At 51.6% G+C, this 24164-nt stretch overlaps 1 protein-coding gene across 3 annotated transcripts; it reads left to right on the top strand.

Moving 5' to 3' along the window:
- The first annotated feature begins 441 nt into the window (after positions 1-441).
- Positions 442-23793, top strand: CACNA1F (calcium voltage-gated channel subunit alpha1 F). 3 transcript variants are annotated; one of them, XM_036916857.2, is made up of 48 exons: positions 442-466; positions 1991-2240; positions 2618-2723; positions 2943-3082; positions 3334-3476; positions 3575-3727; positions 4372-4568; positions 4679-4782; positions 5363-5520; positions 5788-5877; positions 5988-6081; positions 6252-6278; positions 6427-6587; positions 7486-7711; positions 8607-8814; positions 8906-9026; positions 9127-9208; positions 10100-10145; positions 10324-10375; positions 10840-10993; positions 11166-11295; positions 11795-11854; positions 11991-12097; positions 12181-12268; positions 12723-12830; positions 12917-12969; positions 13865-14011; positions 14790-14991; positions 15081-15239; positions 16077-16187; positions 16433-16516; positions 17333-17353; positions 17554-17682; positions 18029-18094; positions 18362-18453; positions 18864-19023; positions 19261-19388; positions 19666-19762; positions 19966-20068; positions 20316-20417; positions 20589-20719; positions 20964-21095; positions 21333-21502; positions 22107-22200; positions 22313-22457; positions 22548-22660; positions 23053-23250; positions 23511-23793. In XM_036916857.2, the coding sequence occupies exons 1-48, from the start codon at positions 442-444 to the stop codon at positions 23739-23741; spliced, it is 5898 nt and encodes a 1965-aa protein (XP_036772752.2). In that variant the 3' UTR covers positions 23742-23793. The 3 variants fall into 3 exon arrangements, with proteins under 3 accessions (XP_036772752.2, XP_036772751.2, XP_036772754.2); XM_036916856.2 differs by having other exon boundaries at positions 5363-5553; XM_036916859.2 differs by having other exon boundaries at positions 442-503; positions 2223-2240; positions 5363-5553.
- Positions 23794-24164: the final 371 nt, after the last annotated feature.

The following is a 24164-nucleotide window of genomic DNA, read 5'->3' as shown; positions in this document are numbered from 1 at the left end:
CTTCACAATATTAACTATTTCAATTAGTAATAATAAACTATTTCAATTAATATATCTCTCCACTTATTTAGATCCCTTTTAATCACTTGACAATATTTGATAATGTCAAATGTGGATAATGTCTAACTCTATCATGGAGATATTACACATACCTGAGGTCTATTCCTACATACTTCAAATTTCAGATACTGCTGGGAAATTATATCATTTTTCTTATTTTAACTTCTGATGGTTTGATATTGGTATATATTTTGTAAAAAAAAATTTTTTAATCAGTGCCTTTTATGTTGTCAGGCTTTGGTCCACAAATGTCCCATCTTTCCTCCTGTTCACCCTCCCATCCAACCCTGTTTATGGCCCTGCCGTGTGACCTTAATCTCTTCAAAGCTGGGGGAAGAGAGGAGGGCAGTGTGCAGATGGCAGTTCAACTTGAAAAGGAGGATGTCGGCATCTGAAGGCAGGAAAGGTGAGAACAACCTTCCACCCCTGCAGACCCTGGGCTCTGCTCCACCCTCAGCCCCTTGGACCCACCCACCACCCACCAGGACCCCAGCCCTGGAGAGCCACCAGGGAACAAGAACCACATCACCCTGTTCCCTTCGCAGCCAGCCCCAAACAGCCTTACCAACACCTTAGCCCTGATGCTGAGCCTGACACAGACACTGCCCACTATGACCTCCCAGCCCCATCCACAGCCTTAGTTCCCAACTGAAACCCAGCCCTAATCCTTGCCCCAACCCTGTCCTAGTGCCCACCCCAACTCCAACTCCAAAGCAAGCCCCAAGCTTAATCCTAACACAATCCTTACCAACCAGAGGGCAAACTCCTGTTAGAGTCCAAACCTCAACGTAGATACAGACTTTATCATGAGCAAAGGTCACCTGACTTCAACCCCAACCCCTGGACGTCAATACTGTTAGTGAGTGGGTCTCTGACTTTCCAGAAAGAATGCAGATCCATTTTTAAGGACCAAAAAGATAGATGATATAGATAAATAGATAGATAGATAGATAGATAGATAGATAGATAGATAGATAGATAGATAGATAGATAGATAGATAGATGACAGATATATATAAAAAGAGAGAGAACACCCATTTGACAATGGTAGTAAGTTGTGAGGGCTTGGGAGTCAGAGACTACCTAAGTTTGACTCCTAATTCAGCCACTTCATCAAATCACTTAACCTCTCTTTTTTGCATCAATTTCCCCACCTGCAATGGAAATAATACTGTGTGCCAGAAATTATTCTGAATGCTGAACTCACTTAATCCTCACAACAATCCTAAAATGTAGGTACTCTTATTATCCCATTGTACAGATAAGGAAATGTGAGGCTCAGAGAGGCTGCATAATTTATTTGGTCAAGGCCACACACAGCTACCAAGTGGTAGAGTAAGGATCTAAACTGAAAAGCCTTGTTTCCTCCAAAGCTGGGGATCTTAATCAGGCCAACCTACCACCCCTCAGAGGCTGAAACAAGACCATGTGAATTGGAAATGACCTTAGCTGAAATCCCCAATGCAAAACTCAAATCCCACCCAAACTCAGTTTCAATCTGAACCTTGATCCTACCTCTGATCCCAACTCATTCAAATACCCAGTCCTAATCGTAAAAGATATCTCAAGTATACTCCACTCCCACCAGTATTTAAGCCCAACCCCAAATCCACCACTCGAATTAACCCGAAATTTGCCTCCAGCTACACTTAATCTTACCCCATGACAATTTAAACTCTGCCCCCAAGTCTAACCAAACCCTCCCTCACTTGGAAATGTGATCTCACCCTTACTTCCCTATAAGCTCTCATTCTATCCCAATCAATTCCAACAGCAACTCTAACCCCACAATCCTTAACTCAATACCCCCCAACTCCCCTAATTTTACATGCTCTTTTCTCCTTCCCTCAGACAGAAGGATGGGATCAGGTAGGAGGCAGCCATGATTTTCGAATACCCTGCTTCTCCCTGACTCAGTTTCTCCACACAGACACCACCCCAGAGCCCAGTACAACCAATGGGGCAGGCCCTGGTCCCGAATGGGGACTGTGCACTGGGCCTCCAGCATCAGGGGATGAAATCAGTGGGGTGTTGGGCCTGGGAACCCCTAAGCGAAGGACTCAGCATGGTAAGCACAAGACGGTGGCAGTGTCCAGTGTCCAGCGGTCACCCCGGGCGCTTTTTTGCCTCACCCTGGCCAACCCCCTGCGGCGGTCCTGCATCAGCATTGTGGAATGGAAGCATCCTGGAAGGCCAGGGGGCAGGGCTCAGGAGTGAGAGTCACCAGGGTACCAGTCAAAGATTGGGTCAGGGCTGGAATGGAAGACCGGGGTCACCAGGGATCAAAGGACAAGAACTGGATTAGAGGGGGCTGAGAAAGGTGAAGGTCATGGTGGGAAAGCGGGGGTGTCAAGAGTCAAGAACTAAATAACAGAAAGAGTTGGGAATGGCTAAGGTTTCCAGGAGGTTCATAGTCAAAGCCTTGGCCAGCGCAGGGGCTGGAAATGTCAGGGCTGGTCAACTTGGGGTCAGCGTCAGCATTGGATGGGGAGGGCCCCAAGGGAATGTGGGGATGCTGAGGCCACTCTGCCTGGGTCCTTGACTGTATCCACCTGAGGCCCTTCGACATCCTCATCCTGATGACCATCTTTGCCAACTGCGTGGCCCTGGGGGTCTACATCCCTTTCCCAGAGGACGACTCCAACACTGCCAACCACAACCTGGTGAGGCTCACCCCACCTCGCCCCCTCCAAAATAGAGTCCCTCTAGAAGCACACTACAAGCCTTCCAGCCAGGCCCTACCCCTCTCTGACCCGGATGACCCTCCTCTACACCGCCCCACACCGAGTCAGGTTAAGCCCCGCCTCTCCCGCCCCCGCCCCTCTAAGCCCACCCCCTGGTAACTCCCCGCCCCCCGCCCCCGCCCCCGACTCCACTCCCAGGAGCAGGTGGAGTACGTATTTCTAGTGATTTTCACTGTGGAGACCATGCTCAAGATCGTGGCCTATGGACTGGTGCTCCATCCCAGCGCCTACATCCGCAATGGCTGGAACCTACTCGACTTCATCATCGTCGTGGTCGGGTGCGCGTCTGCGGGAGGACACCCCCACCCTAGTTCAATTTCCACCCCACACCTGCTGAATTCGGGGCTCAGGGAAACAACTGTTTCAGACCGCCCCCATTAGGCAGACAGAATTGGGAATATTAACATAGTTTAAACCTATTTGCATTTCCAGTTAGTTACATGGACTTGTACTTTTCCGAGGACAAGCGTGGTGAGGAGGTAATCCCAAGACCTGACCCCAGTCTTTTCGTCCCATGCTCCTCCATCAGGTTGTTCAGCGTGCTGCTGGAGCAGGGCCCGGGTTGGCCGGGAGACGCTCTGCATACCGGGGGGAAGCCTGGGGGCTTTGATGTGAAGGCGTTGCGGGCGTTTCGGGTGCTGCGGCCACTGAGGCTGGTGTCTGGGGTTCCCAGTGAGTGACATGCTCCCAGGGTTGGAGGAAGGGGGAAGGAGTAGGAGTGGGACTGAGCTGACCCCGCCCCTACTTCTCTCGCCTCTCGCTCCCCGCAGGTCTACACATAGTGCTCAATTCCATCATGAAGGCGCTGGTGCCATTGCTGCACATCGCACTGCTCGTGCTCTTCGTCGTCATCATTTATGCCATCATTGGACTCGAGCTGTTCCTCGGACGCATGCACAAGACCTGCTACTTCCTGGGATCTGGTCAGCCAGCCCCCCACCCCTAAACCCCAACCCTCTGACAGGACACTTCCCCTCCACTGGCTCTTAGGCCCCACCTTGTTCTCAAGGAAATCCACTCAAATTCACAAGACTCTGCCCCCCACCCCCACCTAGGCTCAGGTTCCACCCCCAGATAAACCAGCCTTACCTCCATATTCAAAACTCTGCCCTCAATCCTAGACTACAACAACCCCCTCACTAATAGCTCTGCCTTATCACAAGACCACCCTCAGGCCAAGGTCCTGCCCCTACACTTCAGACGCCATCCTTCAGGACTGGCCCATATACTCAAACCCTTCATTCAGACCCCAGCACAAGCCTTGCCCCCAACCCTCTTTTCAAGAGACCCTCCCAAATTCATCAGACTCCACCCGTAGGCTCATGACTCCTTGTTATTAACAAGTTTCTGCCCCAAGATTTAGAGTCTCATTCCCTAATCCCTGTAGTTGGGACTCCCACCTTTCCAGTGGTTTAGAATCCTGACTCAACAAGTAAGGAACTAAGGCTTCCCTTGATTTAGAAAAATCTAGAACTCTTAGTTGAATTTCCCAGGTGGATGGGGCTCCAGGATGGCAGCTGCTGGGGGTGGGCATACTTCAGAGCCCAGAGCTCCAGCCTTCCCACAGATGTGGAAGCAGAGGAGGACCCGTCACCATGTGCGACCTCGGGCTCTGGGCGTGCATGCACACTGAACCAGACCGAGTGCCGCGGGCGCTGGGCAGGGCCCAACGGAGGCATCACCAACTTCGACAACTTCTTCTTCGCCATGCTGACAGTCTTCCAGTGCGTCACCATGGAAGGCTGGACTGATGTGCTCTACTGGGTGAGGTGGACGGTGGGTACACAGTGCAGAGGCTGCACCTACCTTTCCTTCCCCAGCTCAAGCGGGAGTGTCTGCATACCCTGAGGAATGCATGCCCTCTCTTTCCCCAGATGCAGGATGCCATGGGGTATGAGCTGCCCTGGGTGTATTTTGTGAGCCTCGTCATCTTTGGTTCCTTCTTCGTCCTCAACCTTGTACTTGGCGTCCTGAGTGGGTGAGGAGGCTGGACATCCCACCCCATCCTGCCCCTCAGTCCCAGTCCCTTTTTTTGTACCTGGCAAACTCCTAGCCATCCTTCAAAACCCATCTGAAATACCCCTTCATTCATTCAATCAGCATTGAGCGTCTACTGTGGCCAAGGCGCCATTTTAACAATAGAACAAGAGACAAAAATGCCTGCCTTTCTGGATATATTCTAGAAAATAGCAACACACACAATAAATATGTGTACACACACACACATGTGTAGTGTTTCATATGGAATATATGCCATGGAAAAAAGGAAGGATAAAGATAGGAATGGGGCATTCTTACAATTATAAATAGGGAGTGTCAGGACAGACCTCCTTGAGAAGGTGCTATCTGAGTGAAAATGTGAAAGAGATTAAGGATTGAGCCATGTGAGTATCCGCAGAGTGAGTGTTCCAAGCAAAGGGAATGCCAGTGCAAAGACTCCAAACCTGGAATGTGCTTGGCATATTCAAAGAACAGCAAGGAGTTCAATGTGGCTGGAATGGTGAAGGCAAGGGGGCCAGGGTGCTTCCCCCACCTAGCCCTCTCTCCACCTCCCTTAGGGAGTTCTCCAAGGAGAGGGAGAAGGCAAAAGCACGAGGGGACTTCCAGAAGCTGCGGGAGAAGCAACAGTTGGAGGAGGACCTGCGGGGCTACCTAGACTGGATCACACAGGCAGAGGAGCTGGATATGGAGGACCTCTCAGCTGATGGCAACTTTAGTTCTATGGCTGAAGAGGGCCAGGCCGGCCACCGTAGGCAACCCAAATCTGGTCCATCCCCTGCTTCATTCATGCCTTAGATGTGGGCTGTCCTCCTGAGACCCATCCCCAACCTGCAACAACTCTAGGCCCAGTCCCCCTGTTAGACTCAGATACCCTTCCCACACTGCACCCAGAGCAAAGACTCCAAATAACCCCACCCGTGACCCCCACAGCCCTAACCCTGACCCAGGCCATGCTCCCCAATTGTCCTCCCTGTCCCAGCAGGACCACAACTGGCAGAGCTGACCAATAGAAGACGTGGACGTCTGCACTGGTTTCACTCCACCCGCTCCACACACTCCACCAGCAGCCATGGTGGGGATCCATCCAGGTTGGGGAAGGGGACAGAGTGGGTAGATAGGAGAAAGCCAAGGTAAGAACCCTGAGGTCTTCATATGCTGACCTCTGTTCCACACCGCCCACAGCCAGCCTCCCAGCCAGTGACACTGGTTCGATGGCAGAGAACCCAGGCAATGAGGAAGAGGAGGAGGGGGCTCTAGCCAGCTGCACACACTGCCTGTGAGGGCCCCCAGGCCTTGACCCCTGACACAGCCCAGAACCCAGTCCAGACCTTGAACCAGTCCTTACTTTAGCCTCAGACCTTAACCTCAGTCCCTACCCTCCAACTCCAGTCGCTTACTACCCCTCAGCCCCTTATGACACCCACCTCCCATCCCCCTCTTTTCCAGAAACAAGATCATGAAGACCAGGGTCTGGTGAGTTGGAAAAGTTAATGACTCCTGGACCCCATGACTTTGTGAGCCCCACCTGAAAGCCCCCCATCACCACTGGGCTCCCCTACTGAGTCCCCCAGGGCAGGCTTAGGTAGGTGATCTCAGCTGCTGGGTTCCCCTTTCCCCCTAGTTGCCACCTCCGCCAAGCCAACCGGGGCCTTCGGGCATGCTGCCGGCGGGCTGTGAAGTCCAATGCCTGTTACTGGGCTGTGCTGCTGCTCGTCTTCCTCAACACGCTGACCATCGCCTCAGAGCACCATGGGCAGCCTGTATGGCTCACTCAGATCCAGGGTGCGCCCCCCCAAACCTGCCAGCCCTCTTCCCCAACCCCCAATTCGCTTCACCCAAGAAGCCCAAATTTGGGATCTCTAGGGTGCCTCAGACCCCTAGACACCACCTTCCCACCCTACTAAATACAGAAACCTTAGCCTGTCGCATCACACCTTGTAGCTTACACTTATGTGGCACTTGCTGTGTATGTCAAGCTCTGTTCTCAGTGCTTTACATATACTAACTCAGTTTCTCTTCATGGAAACCTTATGAGTTGAGTACTAGGGCACAGAGTACTGAGCAACAAGGTACTAAAGAGTTAAGTGATTAATCCCAGGACTCAGCTAGGAAGTGGCAAACCCAGGCAGCCTGGCCCCAGAGTCCAGGATCTTAATATCACACTGTCTAGACAAGTTAACCCCTCTGTGCCTCAATTTCTCCATCTATAAAATGGGAATGGTAATTGTGCCCACTTCATGAGATGGTTGGGAGGATTAAATGAGTTGAAGGAAAAAGTGCTGAGAACATTGCCTGCCCCACATAAAGCTAGCACTATGTAAGTGTTAGTTCTTACTATTATTCATTTTAATCTCAACCCCACCCTGAATACTGAACACACTTCTGACCCCAGCCCTCAAACCAGCCCCTCTCTCTAACATCACCCTTGAATTGTAGTGTTTCCAGACTCAAGACAGGCTGACTGAGGCCCCCACCCCAACACTGCCCCTCTCCCAGCTCCAAGCCCCTCAAAACCTCACCCATTCTAACCTACAGACTCACCCCAATCCCTAACCCTAACCCCCTCACCAGCCTGTGCCTGGCCCCATACCAGCTACCGCAGATCATCCCATGGCCCCTGCCCCCCTACAGTCATGATAGAAACTGGCCAACTCACCCGTCTCTGCCCCTCTGCCCACAGAGTGTGCCAACAAACTGCTGCTCTGTCTGTTCACGGTAGAGATGCTTCTCAAGTTGTACGGTCTGGGCCCCTCTGCTTATGTTTCATCCTTCTTCAACTGCTTTGACTGCTTTGTAGTCTGTGGGGGCATCCTGGAGACCACCTTGGTGGAGGTGGGCGCCATGCAACCCCTGGGCATCTCGGTGCTCCGATGTGTGCGCCTCCTCAGGATCTTTAAGGTCACCAGGTGTGTGTGGTGCGTGTGGTGGAGAGGGAGGACTGGGGCCCCAAACACAGCCCCAGGTCCAATGATGACTTGATATGTATCACCATTCATTAGCAAATATCCATTGAGTGTGTGCCAGGCACCTTTCAAAGCCCTAGGGAAACATCAGGAATCAAAGTAGGCACAAGTTCCTGCCTTCATGGAGATTAAAGTCCTCTGAGGAGGGTGTCTACTCCATTTCCACCCCCTTCCTCAGCCTCAACTCCAGCTCAAACATTGTTCCCAGCCCTATCTCCAAACTCAACTCCATACTCATCCCCACCCAAACCCTACCCATAACCCCCAATTACACCATCTCTAACCTCAACCCCCACTCATCATCCACAACTTCATTTACAGCCCAACACCGGATCCCAAGTTCATCCCCATCACTAACCACACTCCCAAGTCTCTAACTCCTAACATCAGCCTGTCTCCAACTGCAACCCTCTTCCCAGCCACAGCCCCAATCTCATCCCCATCCCAACCCTCAATCTCAACGTTATCCAAAATTTAGTCATCTATAACTCCCAATACTCCCCAACCCCACCCCCATCCCCAGACCCAGACCCAGCTACAATCCCTAACCCCAACCCCAGACCCAGTCCCACCTGAAAGTAAATTCTAGCTTCTCCAACTTCCATGTACCTTCCTTACCAACATCACCTCCGTTTACATCCCTAACACCAACCCAAACCCCAAACTCTATCTTCCCTTTACTCTTATTCTCACCTCAACCCAACTCCAAAACTACTTCCAGCCCTGACACCAAAGCCCATGTTAACACAGCCCACCCCAGTGTATCCCAAGTTGGAGCCTTGCTCTGGTTCCGACTCACCACTGGATCTGCAACCATGCTTCCCTTTCTCTGCTGCAGGCACTGGGCATCTCTCAGCAATTTGGTGGCATCCCTGCTCAACTCAATGAAATCCATCGCATCCTTGCTGCTTCTTCTCTTCCTCTTTATCATTATCTTCTCCCTGCTTGGCATGCAGCTGTTTGGGGGCAAGTTCAACTTCGACCAGACTCACACCAAAAGAAGCACCTTTGACACATTCCCCCAGGCCCTCCTCACTGTCTTTCAGGTGGGGCCTGGAGACCATGGGAAGGGTGGGATGGGGGTCACTAAGGTGGGGGGAAAGTCCCAAGAGCTTCACAGTGACCTCACACCCATAGATACTGACGGGCGAGGACTGGAACGTGGTCATGTATGATGGTATCATGGCCTACGGTGGCCCCTTCTTCCCAGGGATGTTGGTGTGCATCTATTTCATCATCCTCTTCATCTGTGGCAACTGTATCCTTGAGCCTTGGGGGACTGGATTGTTGGGGGGGGTATGTGGGTAGGGGGACGTGGGTAGTCCAGAGGCATCCTTTGCAGCCTGAGCTCACCCCAGACATCCTGTTGAATGTGTTTCTTGCCATTGCTGTGGACAACCTGGCCAGTGGAGACACAGGCACTACCAAGGATAAGGGCAGGTAATGCTGGCTCCACCCCCAAGACAGTCTCTCCCTGGAATCTCTGACTGGAACCCCACACACACATCCCACACCACCAGAAATGCCCTAGTCACCCTGGCAATTCATACTTCCAGATCCAACCTGCCAGTCCTCATTCATTCAACATACACTTATTGAGCACCTACTTTTACCAGGCCCTGTTAGATGCTGAAGAGACAGCAAGGGTTAAAGTAGATGGAGTCCTTGCCATCATGAAGCTGACATTCTAGTTGGAGAAGGCAAGCAAAACACAAACAAATGAACATGTAATAAAATGTAATTAAATATGTTAATATGTAATGAAGAAAAGGCACAATAAAAAAATAGAGAAATGAAGATTGCTATTTTGGTTACAGTAGTCAAGGAGGGCCTCTATGCAGAGGTGATAACCGAACAGAGACCCAAATGAAGTGAGGCAGTGGGCCATGAAAATATCTGGGGGACTAGTGCTCAAGGCAAGTGGGCAGCAAGTACAAAGGTCCCTAGGTGATACTATTCTTCGGGTATTCCAAAAAACACTAAGGACACCAGTGAGTCTGAAGTGGGTGAGCAAGGAGGAGTGGTAGGAGGTGAGCTCAAATGGGGCAATAGGGAGGCCAGATTGAGGGCACACTGGGCCATGGAAAAGACTATAGTTTTTGCTGAATGAGTGAGAGCCATGGGAGGGGTGTGAGCAGAAGAGGGTTGTGCCAGACTTGGGATTTAACAGGACCCCTCTGGCTGCTGTGAGAAGAACAGACTGTAGGGACGAGGGCAGAAGCAGGGACATTCTATAGGACCTAAGAAAGGTATGTTCTGACTGCAGTGACCCACCGCCAACCTTGCCTATCTGCCGTGATCCTTAACCATCACCCCCACTTCCTCACACAGGGAGAAGAGCACTGAGCGGAACCTTCCACAGGAGAATGGGACATTGGTGAGTTAGAAGTGTGGGCACTGTCTACACCTCCCACTACCCATAATACCTGTCTGTGCCTGTGCATCTTTAACCTCCATCCTCTGCCTGTTCATTCCTCCATTATTGTGTCTCTTCTGTGCCTCCTCTGCCTGATGTCTCCCCACCATTGATGACTTCCCCATCTTCCTGTCCCCAGGTACCTGGTCAGGAGAATGAGGAAGAGGAAGGCACAAAGAATGAAGGAGCAAGCAAGTGGGCAGGGCCAAGTGGAGGAGATGTGGGACCTTAGAGACAGCCCCCAGAAGGAGCGTTTAATCCCCTAGACCCTCCTCTCTGGGAAACAGCCTTTTCCAAAATCATCTTGAAAATAATGGGTATGGTGTGTGACTGGCAACATTTGGGACTTTGAGATTAAAGAAAAGAAACAGATGCTTTGTTTTGCTGCAGTACTTCTCAGAGACTTTATTATAAAATCGTGTGTCTATGACTGCGAGGATGGTGCTCTTCATTCAACATACATTTCCTGAGCTCCTACTGTGTCCCAGGCCCTGTTCTAAGTGTTGGGGACAAAACAGTGGGAAAAGCAAACTAAAATCCTTTCTCTGACATTCTAGCAGGGAAATGGGAAGAACTGACCTTGTGACAAGCACTGCTGTAGGTACTTTATATGCATATTCTCAATTAATTCTCTCTTTTGATATTCTGGTGTTAGGCATGGAGGGAGAGGAGGAGGAGGAGGAGGAAGAAGAGGAAGACGAGGAAGGGGGTGCAGGGCATGTGGAACTACTGCAGGAAGTCGTACCCAAGGAGAAGGTGGTACCGATCCCTGAGGGCAGTGCCTTCTTCTGCCTCAGCCAAACCAACCCGTGAGTGCTGGGAGTAGGTGGTAGGGGACCAGGACAAGAGGGATGGGGGCAGGTGGAGGGCCAGGGAGCAGCTAAGGCTAGGGTAGGGTGCATGGCCTGAGCTGTATCCCTTGGGCTCCCCCAATCAACTGCAGTCCTAGGTTCTGACTACGGCCTGTTCCCCACTTCCCAGACTGAGGAAGGCCTGCCACACACTCATCCATCATCATATCTTCACCAATCTCATCTTGGTGTTCATCATCCTCAGCAGTGTGTCCCTGGCCGCTGAGGACCCCATCCGAGCCCACTCCTTCCGCAACCATGTGAGCCTTTAGCTGGGAGCTGGCGGGATACTCCCAGGGGTGTCCTACTGGGCCTAAGCTGGGGCCAAGGTGGAGACAGGGAGGAGAGCCCTAGCTGGACAAGGAGAGAGGGGCAATAATGGTAGCAGCTGCAGTGCCAGCCTTTACCTATGCGCAACACAACACACTTGGGGAAGTACCAGGGAGTAGGTGAATATTTGGCTGAAGAAGAAGCTGTGCTCAGAGAGACTGAGCCCAGGGCACCCATGGAGATAACTGGGTAGAGGCAGAAGGGTCCAAATTTGAAAACTAGTCTTTTTGATGTCTAAGACTTTTGCCTTGTGGGAAAGTCCTTGATGATGATTAGAAGAAAGGAGAAGGGGTGGGGGAGGAGGGAGAGAAGAACAGCAAAACTTACAAAGTACACATGCATGTACATGCCTGTGCACACATACACACACACACCTAGGATACCCTTCAGCCAAGACTCAGTGGCTCCCCCTCTTTCTCGCTCTCCCAGATTCTGGGGTACTTCGATTATGCCTTCACTTCCATTTTCACTGTGGAGATTCTACTAAAGGTGACTAATTGGCCTGAAGTTCACTCCATCGCCCACCACGCAGCCCACCTCTCCTGTTTCCATCCCCTCCTCCTCTCTCTATCCCAGATCTAGGGTCTAGTCTGATGTCCTTCTACCCACCACCCCCCGCCCTCAGATGACAGTCTTTGGGGCCTTCTTGCACCGAGGCTCCTTCTGCCGTAGCTGGTTCAATCTGTTAGATCTGCTGGTGGTCAGCGTGTCCCTCATCTCCTTTGGCATCCAGTGAGTGACCCCCCATCCCACTCCATTCCTCCCAGAGCTGAGGCCAGGTCTGGGTCAGGGTCTGAGGACTGTCCCCTCCACAGCTCCAGTGCCATCTCAGTGGTGAAGATTCTGAGAGTTCTCCGAGTACTGCGGCCCCTCCGAGCCATCAACAGGGCCAAGGGACTCAAGGTAACCCCACCCCAACCCAACCCAACCCACATGACCCAAGCCCTGGTCTGCCCCTGAGGCAAGGGTCATTGATCAGACTGATCATTTGCACTGATGCATGACACACAGCCTGGACCCAACGTGTAACCACACATCCCTGACCACTGGCCATGTGGCCTAACCCAAGCGCCTTGCAAGTGACCATACATTCCTTACCAACAGCCACATCTCTCTGATCCAAGCCCCTGAAGCATGGCCACATATCCATGCCTGACAAACATTTATTCTTGGTTGGTGCCCACATGTCCCCAGCCCACATCACTTCCCCATGACCACATGTCCCTGACCACACATCCGTGACCCATGACCACATATCCCCAGCCCAAATCCATGAGCCCCATCCATGCCCAGAGTCCCTGCCCCATGGCCACTGTGGCCTGCAGTGTCCATTAGCCATATTCGTGGGTGTCTGCAGCACGTGGTACAGTGTGTGTTCGTGGCCATCCGGACCATTGGGAATATCATGATCGTGACCACACTCCTGCAATTCATGTTTGCCTGCATTGGCGTGCAGCTCTTCAAGGTGGGAGGAAACACTGGAGGGAGGCCCAGGCATGGGTCAAGTTGGGGGTGAAGGGTGAGCCTGTTTGACAAATATCTTCCCTATAGGGTAAATTTTACAGTTGCACCGATGAAGCCAAACACACTCCCCAAGAATGCAAGTGAGTGCCTGAAACCCTGCCCTCCATGGAGCCCAGGATGCCTAAAGACCAAAGAGGCCTTAAATTTCACCAAGGCCCCTGAAATCCCCAGATCTTCCTCACAAGAACTGCAGAGAACCCCCCAGATTTTATCAAGTCCCACAAGACCCCCAGAATTCCCCAAGGCCCCTAGATGCAACCCCCCAGAACCCTTCCAAGAACTGCAAAGGCCCTCAGATCTCACCAAACCCTAAAGGGCCCCCCAATACCTCCCCAAAATCCCTCTCCACATTCCCCAGAGTTACCTACATTCCTCTCCAGACACCCCTCTGTAATCCCCAGGCACCTCCTGGCCAAGTTCCCAGCTTCCATCTTGAGACTTCTATAGAGGGACATTTAAAGTTAGACATTCCTGATACAAATCCATCTCATGAGATCTAGGTACCTTTGTTAACCTTGCTGAGTCCCATTTTCCTCAGCTAAAAAATGGGGATAAGAAGAGTGTGGCACTCACAAGGTTGTTATGAGGAGTAAATGAGTTACTAAATGGAGAGTGTACTACAATGTAAAGTTATTACATGTAAAGTACCTGGCATATACTTAGTGCTGATAAATGTTGGCTATTATTAGTATTGCTTTTTCCTGGGTGGTGATGATGATAATGATAGCCAACATACGTGGTACCAACTAGGTGCCAGACACTATTCTCACTGACTGACTTAATTAATCCTTGTAACAAGACAGGAAATACATTGTTATTATCCTTATTTCATAGATGGGGAAAACTGAAGGGTAGAATGGTTAAATGCCCAAGGTCAGCACTATGCCCTGTTGCCTCCATGCTGGAGACCCCATTCCCCTTTCCATTAGCTCCCCACCCCTCCTCACCCACCCAACTTGTTTGCAACATCCACAGGGGCTCCTTTCTGGTCTATCCTGATGGAGATGTGTCAAGGCCCCTGGTCCGGGAGCGGCTCTGGGTCAACAGTGATTTCAACTTTGACAATGTCCTTTCAGCCATGATGGCCCTGTTCACTGTCTCCACTTTTGAAGGCTGGCCTGCGTGAGGGGCAGGGCCCCAGGGGTGGGCAGGGGACTGGGCAGGAGCCTCTAGGCTTGGGATCCTCTGGGGATGGGTGGGGGAGTATCCTGGGATATGATAAAGGTCTCTTGAGACTGGATAGGATTTTCTAGGGACTAGCAGGCATATCCAAGGACTGGGTGGGGGTCTCCCAGAAGTTAGCTGAGGGTGGTTTGTGGACATGGGTGGGGGATCTCCAGGAATTGAGTAAGGGTCTCTGAGGGACTAGGTAGAATTCGACAGAAGACAGGGTAGGATTTAGTGGGGACTAGGTATAAGTCTGGGGGTAATGGGTAGGGGTCTAAGAGGAGATAGAGCTGGAGATTCAGGGTTTTCCAGAGAGTTGCACAAGTCTTTGGGGGTACTAGTTGAAAATCTTTGGGAGAGATGGAGTATGGAATTAAACTTGGAGACTCATGGGGGAGTTCTAGGGAGCTGCATGGGGATCTCCAAAGATCCCCATGGGAGCTGCAAAGGACATTTGGGGGTCTGCAGGAACTGAGGTAGACTTGGGGTCTTGGGGGGCCTGTATGGGGATTCCCTGGAGGGCTGTATGGGGATCTCTGGGTCTCTGGAGGGCTGAGATGAGATTTGGGTCTTTGAGGGCCTGGTGAGCATCTCTTGGGGTGTGTGGAGGTCTCAGGTGGGTAGATCAGGGGATTTAGGGGTCTTTGAGGAGCCAAGCAAGAGATTCTGGGATGTCTGAGGGCAGACCTGAGGGGGCTAGATATTCCCTCACCTGCCCCTACTGGCTCCCCAGACTGCTATACAAGGCCATTGATGCACACACAGAGGACAAGGGCCCTATCTATAATCACCATGTGGACATCTCAGTGTTCTTCATTGTCTACATCATCATCATTGCATTCTTCATGATGAACATCTTTGTGGGCTTCGTCATCATCACCTTCCGTGCCCAGGGTGAGCAGGAGTACCAAAACTGTGAGCTGGACAAGAACCAGGTGACCTCTGACCCCTGATGCATGGATACCAACCCCCCATCCTTACCTCAGGATCCCACTACTCACTCATGCCCTGCACCCATATGCAGCGCCAGTGTGTGGAGTACGCCCTCAAGGCCCAGCCACTCCGCCGCTACATCCCCAAGAACCCACATCAGTATCGCGTGTGGGCCACTGTGAACTCAGCTACCTTCGAGTACCTCATGTTCCTGCTCATCCTGCTTAACACGGTTGCTCTAGCCATGCAGGTCTGATCTCCCCATCCTGACCCCTGCTGGACACCTGACCCTATTTTGTCCACATAATCCCTTGGGAACCATTAGGAAGGCTTTAGGATACAAATAACAAAACTCCCGACTAATAGAGACTTAAGCCATAAAGATATTTGCCACATTTCTTCAAATCTAAGGCCAATGATTGTTAGTTGCTTCCTGATTTCAGAGATCTAGGAATATGAGGGAAATGGCAAGTGGCTATTGTAAGTTACCATTGATTGTGAAATGCACCCCAATTTCAGAGATTCTAAAATATGAAAAAGTGAGCATCCTGGAGTCAACAAAATATGTTAGTTACCACACATAACAAGAAGTATAGAGGTAGGCTGTTTGGTCATTGCTTATCAGGTACCCAAGCTTTATCTTTCTTCTCTACCATTCTTAGCAAGTTGGCTTTCATTCTCATGATTGTTGCTTCATGGTCACAAGATGGCTGCAACATCTCCAGGCATCAAAGCCATATTCAAGGCAGGAGAAAGAGAAGTTTGTACTGGGGGACTCCCCTCACTCGAGCCTTTTATTGGAAAGGAAAAATAGTTTTTACAGAAGCCACCCAACCAGCAGCAGACTTATGTTTCTGTCTCATTACTCAGAACTAATTAGTCACAACTAACTGCAAGGAAAGTTGGGAAATTAAGAGCTGGGCTTTCCAATATTTATATTGGAGGCAGACCGTATGAGGGGCTTGGCCAACCCATAATGCTACCACATTCCCCAGACCTACCTCAGTCCAAACCAGACGGTATTTGATTGAGGGTGAGTGGGGTCTCTGCCTCATGTTCTGTCCCCACACCTGATTTTCTCCCCCAGCACTATGAGCAGACTGCTCCCTTCAACTACACCATGGACATCCTCAACATGGTCTTCACTGGCCTCTTCACTGTTGAGATGGTGCTCAAAGTCATCGCCTTCAAACCCAAGGTGTCCCCCAGCCCTAGACTGACTCACAGTGGGTTAATTCCTTGGGGTGGAGCTCACTGTAGAGCTCTCAGGGGGGGGCAGCAACCAGGGAGTCATAAGACTAAGGAGTGAAAGGGATCCAGATGCAGGCTTTTCATGTGGTCCAAGCTGGGCCCTGTCTCCCTGATGCCCCCTACCACCACTGGCTCCGTACTGTAGTTTGCTAGCTCTGAAAAGACAGGGCACTGCTTTCCTTCTGCCTACAGCATTACTTTGCTGACGCCTGGAACACATTTGATGCTCTTATTGTGCTGGGCAGCATAGTGGACATTGCTGTCACTGAAGTCAATGTAAGGACTGGCTTCTCCTACTAACCTTCCCCCCCACCTCAACCCCAGGGCTTTCTTTCACATGGATAGATGGCTCCCACTCATATCCACCCCACTCCTGGAGACTCAGTGTTCCTCATTCTAGCTCTATCTCTTTTGAGCCCCTGTTGGGTTCAGCCAAAGGCCCCCCACCCACCAGCTCCCTTATTCTATTTGCAACCTATCCTCTGGCTTCACCATCTCCTAAAATGACTCCCCTCTTATTTCTCTTTTTCCTTCATTGCCTCTACATCTTCCTCCATTGGCTTGATCATCTTCACCAACTCCTGCTTTGGTTCCATCATCTCTCCTGACTCCTTCATTGGATCCACTTCCTCCAACAACTTCATTGTCTCCAACACTGGATCTTTCATGGCTCTGTCATCACCACTGACTGCACTGTTGGCTCCATCATCTACTCCATTGGGTACCACATGGTCTTAACACCTCGGTTGACAATGCTGCTGATTCTATATTTCCATCACTGGCTCCTCTGTTGGGTCCTCCATTGGCTTTCTCCTCTCCATCATCTCTATGAAACCAATGGCTCCATCATTTCTTCCATCTGCTGCAATATCTCTCCTGCATCATCTCTTGAGCCCTCTCTTCTTCATTCCACCCTCATTACCAACTTTTCTCACAACCATCTTGATCCACTACCACATAACCTTCCCCATCGTCCCTTGCATAACTTTACCATCGATTATCCCCTATATCTACTCCATCTTTTCTCCTCATGTTCATTTGCATTCTCATCACTTCCTCTATCACCTCTGCCTTGGCCATATCTTTCTCCAGAATGGAGACCACCTTGGCGAGGTAGCCCCCACCTCACAACAGGGACTCTGCTTTCCACACCCACCTTCCCTTCTTTTCTTCCTGAGAGTCCTTATAAATGCTCCCTGACCACCCTGGGCCTGAGTTATGAGGGATTTGGGGACTGGGAGGAGCAAAGCATGAGACAGGGAGTGGCTGGAGCAAATGTAGACTGAGCATACCCCCCACACCCCCAACCTCAGAGCTCTGAGGACAGTTCCCGCATTTCCATCACTTTCTTTCGCCTCTTCCGAGTCATGCGACTGGTCAAGCTTCTCAGTAAGGGTGAAGGGATCCGCACATTGCTCTGGACATTCATCAAGTCCTTCCAGGTAAACAACCCCCCTCCCATCCCTTGGATCACCCCTTGCCTTCACTTCACACCTTCCTGTCCTTTTGCCACCCCTGGAACTACATCTCTCAGTGTGCCATACTCATCTGCAACTTACCATTTCCAGTTTTCTTTCTTTTCTAGGTGTTCAATTCCCAGCATGCCTTGTCCTCTCTGACCTGACTCTATTGTATTTAATACTGTGTCCACATTTGGGAGACACTGGTAGTCATGGGAACTTTGAGGGTGGACCACATCTCTGATTAGGCCCAGGCTTGAGGGAGCAGTAGCTGCTGGGGCTTTCTCTGCCTGGGCCTGAGTATCTACCCTCCTCTCCACTCCCACAGGCCTTGCCCTATGTGGCTCTTCTCATCGCAATGATATTCTTCATTTATGCAGTCATTGGGATGCAGGCAAGTGGGGACCTTAGAGAGTACTCCTCAGGCACTCCTCTGCTGAGGGGGATTGGATAGGAATGCACCCAAAGTAGGGGTGATCAATGGAAAGACAGGCAGACAAGCTGGATGACCCTGAGTCAGTCTTCACATCTGAGAAATTGGATCAGCAGTGCCTGCTTGCCAAAGTTGTGAGGATCCTTTTGGGTATTAGGAGTTGAGAAATGGGTGGGAACCTATGGGGATACTGGGTTCACCCCTCTGACAGCTTCTGTGTGCCTGCAGATGTTCGGCAAGGTGGCTCTTCAGGATGGCACACAGATCAACCGAAACAACAACTTCCAGACCTTTCCACAGGCTGTGCTGCTTCTGTTCAGGTGACATCTACCCCTCTCCCCTGCCACCTCAGTCCCCAGCATGCCCTTGGGTACCCATACACCCTCTCTGGGCTCCAGACTGCCTGAGCTCTGGAAATAACATGGCCCCATATTGCCTGAGAACTTTTCTGGCTGTGTTCTGAGGAGTCATTTAGAGTATTCTAGCCTCAGCTATCCTTTCTCTGACTGCAAGATGTATCTCCTTCTTAGGCCTCAGTGCTCCATCTGTAAAATGCAAACATGCTCATCAATATGGCCACACCAGCTTTTAAAATACTGAAATGCTATCTGTGCCAGATGTAGCCTCTGGCAAGAAGTGGGTCATCTCCTCACCCCTCCAGCCCCCACAATGCCACTTGCCATGACTTCAGAGCCTCCCCTCCAGGATGGCACCCCTGTGTGATCTCCAGGTGTGCCACTGGTGAGGCATGGCAGGAAATAATGCTTGCCAGCCTTCCTGGAAACCGGTGTGACCCTGACTCTGATGTTAGCCCTGGAGAGGAATTTACCTGTGGTAGCAATTTTGCCACTGCCTATTTTATCAGCTTCTTCATGCTCTGCGCCTTCCTGGTGAGGACCATTCCCTAAAACCACCACCACTGCCATGGGGACTGGCCCTGAGTGTTCAGGGATGAGATGGGGAGCCCAGATATTCCGAGTGGGTGAAAGGGCTGGCCTAATGACAAGGTCAACCCAGGAACCCTTGACCCAGTGGCAAGTTTATCTAAGTTTATGTCAGCCTCCCACCAACCCCCACATCCTGCTCTGCCCTTCACTTAACCCCTCCCCACCCTCACTGGCCCACAGATCATCAATCTCTTTGTGGCTGTGATCATGGACAACTTTGATTATCTAACTAGAGATTGGTCGATCCTGGGTCCGCATCACCTTGATGAATTCAAGAGGATCTGGTCTGAATATGACCCTGGCGCTAAGTATGTCCTCAAACCCCATACTAGGAATTGCACGGGACAGGGCACTATCCCACACAGTCCCCCAACCCCAGAACCTCTGACCTACACCTCCCATTACCCAGTCAGCAGATGCCCCATGGTTCTCACTGCCCCTCCCCTGACCATCCTAGGATTCTTCCCTGGCAGGCTCTGGGGTGTTGGTCAGGGAGGTAGTGGTGAGGTGATGGAGCCTTGAGAAAAGGTTAGAGGGGATATTTCCAATCCAGTGGTGCCTCCCACTCACCCCCACCTGCCCCAGGGGCCGAATCAAGCACCTGGATGTGGTTGCCCTGCTGAGACGCATCCAGCCACCCTTGGGATTTGGGAAGCTGTGTCCACACCGAGTGGCCTGCAAGGTCTGTGCACCTGCCCAACTCGCCCACCCTCCCACCCCCTGCCTCTAAGAGGGCTGTCCACCACATGGCAGGGGTGAGTTGGGACATTGCCTTGGGTGGGGAGTGGGTGTTTGGTTTTATTCTGAAAGGTTTCAGCCCCTGGGCATGTGTGCCTGCACCCCAACATTTGTCCAAAGTGGGTTCAATGTCCCTGGTGTGCACAGAGACTTGTAGCGATGAACATGCCCCTCAACTCAGATGGGACAGTGACATTCAATGCCACACTCTTTGCCCTGGTTCGGACATCCTTGAAGATCAAGACAGAAGGTGTGTGGGAGGGATGTTGGAGGGGCAGGAGTGGGAGGGTGCAGGGAGCAAACTCATTAAGTGTTGGGCCCCCACTGCTAACGCTGAACCTTAATTGAACTTTGGCTTCTCTGGGCCTGTTTACCCACCTGTCTAGTGGGGGCAGTCTGTGTCTGCAGTAGAAACTGTGAAGCCCCCTCCAACAGTGAGGGAGTGGCCATAAGAGCTCTTCCTATTGGCTCATGCCCCACACCCTCTCCCGAAGCAGGGGACCTGGAGCAAGCCAATCAGGAGCTTCGGCTTGTCATTAAAAAGATCTGGAAGGGGATGAAGCAGAAGCTGCTAGATGAGGTCATCCCTCCTGTTGATGGTGAGCTAGCTCTACCCCAGTTCCTTGAGCCCAGCCTGAAAGTCAAATGATTGCCTACCACCACAAAACCAGCACTGGCTGGAGGGGGTACAAAGGGGAGTCCATACTGTAAGTAGGATTGGGGAAACAGAGAATCCCTGGATGACCTTACCTCCTCTCCCTTGTCCCCAGAGGAAGAGGTCACCCTGGGCAAATTCTATGCCACATTTCTGATCCAGGACTATTTCCGCAAATTCCGGCGCAGGAAAGAAAAGGGGCTACTAAGGACAGAGGCCTCCCCAAGCACCTCTTCTGCCCTTCAGGTCTTCAGAGCTGGGCCTGGGTGGGTGGGGGTCTGTGGGAGCACTGTGGCTGAGGCTGATGGCCCTCCTGATCTCATGGAATCCATGTCACAGGTGAGGAAACTGAGGCCTCAGTACCCATAGAGGGTCAGTGGTGGCTGAGGGGCCCCTTTCCCCAATCCCACTCCTTCATGGCAAGTAGGCTCATGCACCAGGGATTTTAGACCCTGAGCTGCCCCACTTTTCTATTTTTCCATCCCCACAGGCTGGTCTTAGGAGTCTACAGGACTTGGGTCCTGAGATCCGACAGGCCCTCACCTGTGACACATATGAGGAGGAGGAGGAAGAGAAGCAGGAGGAAGAGGAGAAGGAAGAGAAAGACCCAGAAACTTACAAAGTGAGGGCAAGTTTTCACTTCCCCAGGAACTCTTGTTTGTAAACTACTCCATTAAGTAGGGAGAAAGCCCCCAGAGAAGCCCCCCTGCAGTGGGTAACTGTTAATTTGATGCCTACCATACACTGTTGGAGGGCAAGAGCCAGATCCAGCCCCTGGGGAGCTCACTGGAGACACACTATATGACCAAGTGACTTAGATATAACATGGATGCAACACTCAGTCCTGGGACTTCCACAGGCCCCCATGGGCTCCCAGCCCCCATCTCGCCGGAACTCCATGATTTCTGTGTCTCTGCCTGCTGGGAACAGACTTCCAGATTCACTCTCTCTTGGGCCCAGTGAGGACGATGGGGGTGCTCCCGACTCCAGACAGTCCAGTGTGTCCCAGGCTGGATTCCACACCTACAGGTCTGATTAAGAGTCTGGGGGAAGATTGTGAGGGAAGGCAGGAACTAGCCACTGCATGGGGGTAATTCAGGGACCAGAAGAGGGGGGCCAAAGAGGGCCTTTGAGTGGAAGTTTTGGAAGGATGGCGAGGTGTAGAAAGGCTCAGGTGGGTATAGAGGATAATAAGAGATTCACGTGAGAAAGGCCATGCCATGCAAGGGTTTAATACAAAAGGCACATCATGTGGAACTAAATAGGTTTAAGTTCAAGTCCTGGCTCTGCCATTTGCTAAGTGACCTTGGGCTAGCCACTTAGTTCCCATGATCCCCAATTTCCTAGCCTGTGAAAGGGGAAAATGGAGGAGTGAAATGAGGTCATGACTAGCTTTTACAGCCGCCTCCTCACCACCCCAACACACCCTCAGTTCTTCTGTTGAAGCTGTCTCTTCAACAGGCCAACTTTGATTTTTTTGAAATTTGGGGTCTTTCCAGTGAAACAAACATCTATTAAAAGAAAGCCCATGTTTGCTTTAAAATGGTGACTGATTAATATTATGTTATGTGAAATTTCCTAATAAAAAAAAATTAAAAGCCCTGGTCTGCCTAACCTCCCACACTTTCCCCAGGAGAAACTCTGGGGTTCTCATTTTCACCATTCCTGAAGAAGGAAGCACTCAGCCCAAAGGAATCAAAGGGCAGGAGGAGAACGAGGAAGAGGAAGTTCCCCGCCCAGACTCTGACCATGACTCGTAGGATGAACCCACAAGCAACGTGTGGGAGGGCAGGACTGATGGCGCCCCATCACTATGCCCAGGCCTGAGCTCACCCCCAGCCCTCCCTCCCACACAGGCTCAACTACCTAGATGAGCAGGCAGAAATTCCCCTGCACTCCATTCTTTTGCCACGTCACAGACCCCAGAGATATGTGGATGAGCATCATGCACCACGCCGCCGTCTGCTGCCCCCCACGCCAGCAGGTGAGGGTGGGCATGGGTCCTGGAGCCCCCAAAGGACCAGCAGGGCAGAGGGTTAAGGAGGCACTGACATTCCTCTTTGACCACACCCAGGAAGGAAGCCTTCCTTCACCATCCAGTGTCTGCGGCACCAAGACAGTTGTGAAGATTTACCCATCCCAGGCACCTATTATCGTGGGCTCAACTCAGGGCCCAGCAGGGCACAGGTGAGGTGGGATTGGGGGTGCTAAGTCTGGGGGTGGTGGGGATCACCTAGGCTGAATTTATCAAACACATTATAGGTCAGGCCCTTCTGAAGAACAGGACACATGAATTCACAGAATCCTCCCTGTACCTGTGAGGTGGATAGTGTTCCCCAGTTTACATTACAGATAAGGAAACTGAGGCCCAGAGGCTTACCCAAGATCACACCTAGTAAGTGGCAGAGCTGAGATTTAAACCCAGATCTTCTACACTCTTAAATAAACTCGAATCTGATTGACATGCATTCAGTTTGACTCTAGATGTGTTTGGAGGGTAAGAAGTAAGTGCAGGAGTGTCCTACACCCTCACACCCCACCCACCAATCATTGTCCCCCTGATGTTTCTTGTGGTCCAGGTTTCCTGGGCAACCCCTCCTCAGCAGGGTCGGCTCCTATATGCCCCACTGCTGTTGGTGGAGGAGGGCTTAGCGGGGCAGGGATACCTTGGCAAGTCTGGTGGTCCATTGCATACCTTCACCTGTCTGCATGTGCCTGGAACCCATTCAGACCCCAGCCATGGCAAGAGGGGCAGTGCTGACAGCCTGGTGGAGGCTGTGAGTCCATAAAGGGCATGGGCAAGAGGGATGGGGGAGAAGGGGAAGAGATGGGAGCTTGGGAGGGAGGGAAGAGGAGTCCCTAGTCTCTGCTGTGCATGTAGCTATCCCTTTGCTTTATGACTTCTGCTCAGCATGATGTGTTCACCACTGCCCCTGCTGACTCCCCTGCTTCATTTAGCTACACTGACTACTTTGTGCACCCTGCTTCAACTCCATGCTGTGCCCTCTGTCAATTCTGATACCATCTGTGCCCCCAGGTGCTCATCTCCAAGGGCCTAGGCCTCTTTGCCAGAGACCCACACTTTGTGGCCCTGGCCAAGCAGGAGATTGCAGACGCATGTAACCTGACACTGGACGAGATGGACAGTGCTGCCAGTGACCTGCTGGCACAGGGGACCAGCTCACTCTGTAGTGACGAGGAGTCCATGCTTTCTCGCTTTGATGAGGAGGACCTGGGAGAGGAGATGGCCTGTGTCTATGCCCTCTGAATTCTCACCCATTCCCCGCTGCTCAATAAACCTCCTGTCCCCCCTTCCCCAGAGGGAAACAGGCATGGACCACACCCATGGATTTTGTGTCTTTGCACTCGGGGCCTGCGGCAGCCAGTGTCTCCTATCCATCCATCCCCTGTTTCAGCCTTCAGCCACTGCCCACATGTGGGTATTTCCAGAAATCAGGACAGCCAAGCCCGATTATTCAGTGTTAGGAAAGGAGGGAGGAGGAGGAAAAGACAGCAGCCAAAAAAAGCTAGAGACAGAGTGGAGGTAGTGGGGGAAGGGGAGGGAACTGGACAGAGATGGAGGACAGAGGAGAGAAAGGATGTGTGAGGGCTTAGGTGAGGAGTGGGGGCAAGTAAGAGATTCCACAAGGGGTCAGTCAGGTCAGACTGAGGAAGGATAGATGGATGGGAC

The sequence above is a fragment of the Manis pentadactyla genome, chromosome X (assembly GCF_030020395.1).
Source record: "Manis pentadactyla isolate mManPen7 chromosome X, mManPen7.hap1, whole genome shotgun sequence".
Lineage (NCBI taxonomy): Eukaryota > Metazoa > Chordata > Mammalia > Pholidota > Manidae > Manis > Manis pentadactyla.
The sequence above is the reverse complement of the archived record's forward strand: the minus strand, read 5'-3'. Positions and strand labels throughout refer to the sequence as shown.